General features: G+C 40.7%; 1 protein-coding gene across 1 annotated transcript; it reads right to left on the bottom strand.

Moving 5' to 3' along the window:
• Positions 1-485: 485 nt before the first annotated feature.
• LOC112519201 lies at positions 486-1,223 on the bottom strand. Its single transcript, XM_025127197.1, has one exon. The coding sequence runs from the start codon at positions 1,221-1,223 to the stop codon at positions 486-488; it is 738 nt and encodes a 245-aa protein (XP_024982965.1).
• Between the last annotated feature and the right edge of the window lie 6,364 nt (positions 1,224-7,587).

Genomic DNA, 7,587 nt, shown 5'->3' with positions numbered 1-7,587 from the left:
GGGAGAGGATATTTGTTCTTCACGGTTACTTTATTGAGTTCACGATAGTCTATACACATTCTCATGGTGTCGTCCTTCTTCTTAACAAATAGGACTGGAGCTCCCCACGGTGACGAACTGGGTCTAACGAACCCTTTCTCAAGAAGATCTTGCAACTGAGACATTAACTCCTGCATCTCGGATGGAGCCAAACGGTAAGGGGCTCTAGCAAGCGGAGCGGTTCCCGGAATAAGGTCGATTCGAAATTCTATTTGTCTAACGGGTGGTAAACCGGGTAAATCTTCAGGGAATAAGTCAGGAAATTCATTAACCACCTTCACATCTTCAATTCTTCTTTTCTCTGGTTTGGTATCTAACACATATGCAATGAACGAGGAGCATCCCTTAGCTAGACACTTATGTGCTTTTGCCGTGGATAAGAGTGCTACATTACTTTTCCTTCCTTCTCCGTAAACTAGCATTGCGTCCCCGTCTGGCAAAGGGATTCAGATCAACTTTTTAGAGCATATCTCCGCTTGGTTCCCTGCCAACCAATCCATCCCAATTATGACATCGAACCCGCCTATAGCCATGGGTATGAGGTCTACCCAAAATTCCTTTCCCTCAATTCCCAACACGCAACTCCTAATGATCTCGCGCACCAGAACTTGACTACCATTTGCTATCTCTATGATCAAAGCATCTTCTAGAGCACTAGGGGGCGTATGCAAAAGTTGGTGGAACATAGTGGACACAAAGGAACATGAAGCACCTGAATCAAACAGTACGTGTGCAAGTATGGAGTTAATAAGGAACGTACCCGACACCACATCCGTCGATGCCTTAGCTTCTTCAGCAGTCATCTGGAAGGCTCGTCCGGCTGCTTTCAAGGTACTTTCTTTTCTTCCCTGACCCCCTCCCGCTTTTAACTTCAGGTAATCGTTCTTGAAATGACCCGGCTCTCCACATCCAAAACAGATGGGTCCCTTGATCGGACACTCATTTCGTGTGTGGCCTGCCTTCCCATATTTAAAACACCTTGTGGGAGTAGGGTTGGTGAAACACGGGCCTTGATGTTTACTACGGCACTTGGAACACCATCTTGTCTCATGTTTAGGATAGGCTCCACGATTGTTACTGTTGGAATGGTTTGGCGTTTTGGAGGGTACAAAATGCCCTTCCCATTTCCTCTTCTCACCACCTGACATTCTCTCTTCCCTTCCTTTAACATAAACTGATTCCATGACTTTTGCCTCTTCGATTGCTTCCCTAAGGGTGGAGGCTCTGGACCATCACCATCATGTCCGCAGACAATCCTTTGAGGTAGGCTTTCATCCTTTCCTTCTCCGTTGGGGCTACGTGCCCCACCAAATTCAACTTTTCCATAAAAAGTCGCGTGTAATCTCTCACCGACAAATTTTCTTTCTTGAGGGTTCGAAATTCCTCTTCAATGCGGTCCATCTCTTGTTCGTCGCAAAATTCCTCCAACACCTTTTCTTTAAACGTGACCCAACTCATCTTGGCCAACTTCGTAGTCTCTAAGGTTGATATGACAATGTTCCACTAGGTAAGAGCTGCACCCCTTAGCATTTGAGAGCCAAATCTTGCTTTTTGTCCCTCATCACAGTCACAAGCCCGGAAGGCTTGTTCGATTTCTCGAAGCCAGTTCATGCATGCTACGGGATCATCTGACCCTACAAATTCCGGTGGTTTGCAACTCAGAAACGTCTTGTAGGAGCAAACCCTACCCACTTGTCTTGCCTCAGTCGTTGCTAACTCCTGGGTTGGAATTCCATTTCTGGTCCCCCAGATCCCACAATAGTCACGTTCTCGGCAACCGCTTCATGCTTACGGTTGTTAACGTCTCTATCCTCTAGTAACTTCATAAAGAACTCTAGTTATTGGGCCATGGCTCTATTCATAGCCTCCATCACTATGCCCATCATTCTGGACTCCGGGGTTTCCTCTTCCATAACGGGGTTAGAGACGACAAGATCAACTTGAGGAACATGGTCGATTCCACCACCCAAGGTGTTTTGCCTAGGATGGGCCCTAGCGGTGGTGGTTCGTGGCGGCTGATCCGCAGTAGATTCAGTCATCGCTTGACCTTCCGGTGACGTATCTCGTCTACTCCGAGTATTCACCATTTTAGTCTGCCAATCAAGAAAGCAAAAGGGACTTAGGATAGGGGAATACGGAATTAACATAACGCATACCATCACAAACGAACATCCTTGTAATAACAGTGAGTTCAAGCATGCTTACGTAACAACATACTCAAAATAGCATTAGCTAGGTGAAATTTTGAATAGGTTATACATAAGGATCCTCAACACCATCGTCACAATTCATGACTTAGGTACCTCCGATGATTCTAAAGTCCTCCTATCTTATAATTCTTACCCACCTCCCATGATGATACTTACTAACTCAGCTTAAGTCTAGGCGTCGAAATTCCTTACCTAGTTCGCTTAAACTAGCGCTCTAATACCAACTTGTAACACCCTAAGAAAAAGACATTTATAAAAAATATTTAACGAAAACTAGGACTTGATATAAAATTTACCCAACAATAGGGTAAAGTGTAGCGTTTACAAATCAACTACTGAGAAGATAAATAACAACCTACTAATCTAGATTATTCTATGTCTAGATTAAAGATGGGTGTTTCTATCAAACTCCAAAAATACCATGACATCAAAAGAATACAACGCCCAACAATATCAAAGGCTATAACTACAAAAGAGCCCTTCACGAAACAACGCTCCTCTCAACCCATTGGAGCCTCGCCGCTAAAGGAACCTAATATACAAGCCATATCAAGAAGAAGTGTTAGGCTTACGCCTAGTGAGTTCAAAACATGAGCAACTGAATCAGTAAACCACTATGCATATAAAAAAATGTATATAAATGCATGACGTAAATTTTAAACGGTACAAGTGGACATGAAAGTTCTGATTTACCCGGGGTGGAGTCAAACATCTGAAGATGACGGGGGAGACCCGATTTACCGTTGACTATGACGAAACACAAAGTAAGTCATAAATCAACGTTATAAAGCATCACTTACAGGATCGATACCATCGACATCAACCAAACCGGTCATGTAGTCGGTTGTGATCTAAGCTCTTTATCTCGGAAATTACACAATAATCGAAATGCCTATTTCCGAGTGGGCGTGAGAAGGTGATTTGGAATTTACATAATGATCACAATGTCTAATTCCAACTTACACCAACCTTCACACAAAACAAATAAAACGACTATGCACACCTTTAGGTTCAATATAATCCATTACAGTACTTAAATACGGTGCCAAAAGCATCTTAGTGCTCACTTATCCGGATGATTCCGTGTATATCCTAGCTCAAGTGAGATATTCCCTACTTGCCAATAAGAACTCCAAACTAAGGGTATGAGTGCTTTAGAGCTAAAAGGCCATCAACACAACAACAATGGGTATTTTACCAAGTGATTGAACCCTCTAATCCAACTCAATCTAATATCAATTACAGAGTTTACCTAATTCAACCTTTTGACCCAAAACCTTCATTTCAACTAAGTAGGTAAATGTATGAAGTTTAAGCATAAGGTAATTAAGGTGTTTCGTATCTACAACATGTGGTCTCAATTAGGGAATTAAGTTGAACTCACCTTGAATGGTTTAAAGAGAGGAAGCCAAAGTGTGGAACTAATAGGCAGACAAGAGGAGACTCGAAAGTGGCAAGATTGCAGAAAGATGAAACAGCACAGTAGCGATTACAGATGTTGTGGCTGTTTACAGTTGTTTGCGGTCTGCTGTTGTAGTATGGCGACACACCACAACAACTGTTGTTCGGCCAGGTAACGAAGAAACAGGACAGCAGGGGCTGCTGCTTGCTGTCCACAGTTTTGATGCTCGCAACAGTACGACAGCGCCTGCTGAATCGGACCTGGGAAAAAAAAAAAAAAAACAGCACAGCAGACTTGCTGCTTGCTGTTTGAAATGCACAGCTGGTAAAACACAGCAGCAGCTGTGTGCGGGCAGACAACAGAGGACACAGGACAGCATCGACAGCTGCTTGCTGTCCGTTGCGCGGCGGCGAGGAAACGACTGCTGTTTGGGTGAACGGAGGCGGAGAGACAGCACGGCAAAGCCGCTGTCTGCTGTTGCTGTCAAATGTAAGGCAAGGAAACAAGGAGCACGCAGCAGAGCTGCTATTTTAGGCGAGCGGAGGCGGAGAAACAGCACAGCAAAATAGCACGGCAAGCCGCTACCTGCTGGTTGATTCGAAAAGGATGTAGCAGTCCTGATCCTTACTGTTGCTGGCTGCTGGATTCAAGGGTTGGGAACAGATGGAGTGAAGATGGTATGGGTTGAAAGCATGGTGCAGACGTGGCCGAACAATCCTTGAAGCTGTTGATCATTTCAAAGGCATCAGAAAACCAGGAAGAGACCACAATACCTCCCCCCCTTTTTCGAACGGCGACCGATAGAAGCTCTCTCTCCCACCCTCTTCTTTTTTTTCCTTTCATGCTCCCTCTTCAATAATGGGTTTCTCCTTTACTTACCTGGTAAAGCCTTTATCCCTCAAACTACTAACCCCAACCATCCTCTCAAAAAAAAGTGGTAGCAAGTGAGGGGATCTAATGGTCACCAACTATATACAGGAGGTAATAACCCCCCCCCCCCATTTTAAAAGGCCAAATAAAACATAAAGGGAAAAAAATTAGGTGTTACAATATAGTCTAACTTATACTTCCTTGGATGGTCATTCAATCCAATAGTGTTATAGAGAGCTATTGTTGCAACAACCTTGTGTTATCCTGTAGCAATGTTCACTGCACTACGTTGCTGAAATCCAACCTGATCTTACATCCATACTATTTTTAATTATTGTTACATTTCAAAATTTGGTTAGCAACTCTCTCAAAGATATTTGCTCTCTGAAGCTTTATTGCTTCCAAAACCCCCGTTTTGAAATCTCATTTTAAAGTTAACTTTTGTGACTCTCTTTGCATTTTAAATCTCTGTGGAACGATATTCGATATTACTTACCATTATTACTTGCTTTGGACGATAATTGTAAGCCATGTATACTCGCATGATTTACTTGTTACTATAGCCTTCTGAAAGGTACAAAGAAATTTGTTGCCTATGAATGTCAAAGGGTTGGATCCATCTCCCAAATACATGAAATGCCCTTAAATGACATTCTTGAAGTTGAACTCTTTGATGTATGGGGGATAGACTTTATGGGACCATTTCTCATGTCTGGAAATTATTAGTATATTTTGGTAGCCGTAGATTATGTATCCAAATGAGTAGAAGTTGTAGCATGTCACACCAATGATGCAAAGGCAGTGGTCAAATTTTTGCATAAGCGTATTTTTGCAAGATTTGGTACTCCTAGAGCCATGATTAGTGATGAGGATATCTATTCTATTAACAAAATGATGAAAGGAGTTCTTAAAAACTACAACATAAGCCATAGGGTTGCTACTGCATTCCACCCTCAAACAAATGGCTTTGTTGAACTTTCAAACAGGAGATCCAGAATATCTTAGAAAAAGTGGTAAAACCAACAAGGAATGATTGGTCCTTCAAACTTGATGATGCTTTTTGGGCCTATAGGACTGCCTATAAAAAACCCCCACTGGAATGTCTCCCTACAAGCTAGTCTTTAGAAAAGCTTGCCACATATTACTAGAACTTGAGCACAAAGCTTTTTGAGCTTTAAAAGAGCTTAATATGTGTGTAAATGTTGCAGGTGAAAGAAGAAGGCTACAAATCAAAAAGCTTGAAGAGCTGAGGGATCAAGCATATGAGAATACCAAGATTTACAAAGATAAAACTAAAAAATGGCATATGATAAGAGGATCTCTCAAAGAGATTTTGTAGCAGGTCAAAATGTATTACTCTTTAACTCAAGGTTGAAACTTTTTCCAGGAAAACTAAGATCCAAGTGGACATGGCCATTTAAGGTTAAGTCCATCATCATGGAGTAGTGGAACTCATTGACCCAACAATGGATCCATTTTCAAAGTAAATGGTCAAATAATGAAGTCCTATAATGATACCTCAGAAATCACAGGTACCACACCTGTGGTACACCTCACTCATTCCTAGAATTTGATGTTGAAGGCTGTCACAACCATTAAACAATATACATATGTAAATACAATATTTTATTATTGAAGGTTTGGTTAGTTCTATGTTCTTTTAGAATAACAAAAATTTTATGAAAAAGGTACAGTTGCTATAGCGATTTCTTGCATTGCTGCAACAACCTGCACCTGGCTCACATGTCTTGTTAGCCGAAAATACACTCAAGGGTCTCCAAATATACTTTTTTTTAAAAGAAGATTTTAGTAGAAAGCATCTGATTCTCAATATTTTCCAATGCTTTTAACATCATTAACCCTAAACCTCTAGAATGTACCTTCATTTTCCTTAGTTGATTTATAACCACTATCCCCTCAACTCCCTTTAGTTTGATTTCTTCCCAACCAAAACCCACAATTGAAACCACTATATTAAACTACTTGCTTCCAAATAATCACTTTTACTGACTTTACACCAAAGGGTCTGGTAGTTTACTGTAGAGTGCAGGTATAGTTCAAACAAATTTATCATGGGAAGAGTTAAACCGAAGGCTAAAAAAGAAAAAGGAAAAACAGGGTCTGATCAACCGAGTGAAAGAAGAAGAAGTATGAGGAAGAAGGCAACAGAAATTGAATCAATAGAGATTGCTAAGTCGACTACTGTTGAAATAACAAAAGGGAAATCGGTGATTAGGTCTTTTTCAACCAAGAAGCCACCATTGAAGAAACTAAAAATAGGGGGTGATGATCATGGCACCATTCAATATTCTACAACCAAAGCCTCATCCCATTCTGTTTCTACATATTCTTCTAGCCTCAAATCCCTCAATATTGATATCAATAAAGAACCCTCATCTCCTACAAATGATGAAAACCAAGTTTTATTACTTGGTGGTCGTTTCCCTCTACCCCCAAGTCCTCAAACCAATGAACATTTTGCTCATAACTCAGAAACTCTACCCACTCTTGTTGCCAAATCCAATCTGTTGATCTCAGATCTCTCAATAACACTTATAATCTAGTTATGAATAACCAAATTATAGTGATTTTACGAAGAAAGTTAAGAAGACTCAAAAGTAATATATGAATATTCAAGAACAGTTTGAGCTTCAAATGTTTTACTTTATTGATAATTAAAATGTAAAACACAAAGAGAACTTCTCACGTATGCGCGCTTTTTACAATAGACCTAGTCGTCTATTTATACTAGTTAGCTAATGCTAAGATAACTAACTATTGCTATTTTCTAGCAAATATTCTAGCTAACTAATAATGTTTATCTTTCACATGGATAATCACTATTTACAAGATAAACTATAATTCCAGCTGTTTATTCGTCATCTCCAGCTGTCATTATTGATGTGGCGCTTTCATCCTTATCTTCAAGTCTTCAATGCAAGCTTGGATGAATACTTAGAAAATCTTCTAAGTGTTAGTCTGTCCATCGTATCGATGAATACACTTTCCATCGCATCATTCATCGATCAGCTAGTTGTACTTGGTCCATCGGTTCGATGTTGGTCT

This window comes from Cynara cardunculus, assembly GCF_001531365.2.
Source record: "Cynara cardunculus var. scolymus isolate 2C chromosome LG 10, CcrdV1, whole genome shotgun sequence".
Classification (NCBI taxonomy): Eukaryota; Viridiplantae; Streptophyta; class Magnoliopsida; order Asterales; family Asteraceae; genus Cynara; species Cynara cardunculus.
This window is presented reverse-complemented; position numbering and strand designations above follow the sequence as displayed.

Bases quoted from the DNA above. Each gene is read 5' to 3' on its own strand.
- LOC112519201 (XM_025127197.1), bottom strand. From the start codon at position 1,223: ATGGAATCAGTTTATGTTAAAGGAAGGGAAGAGAGAATGTCAGGTGGT.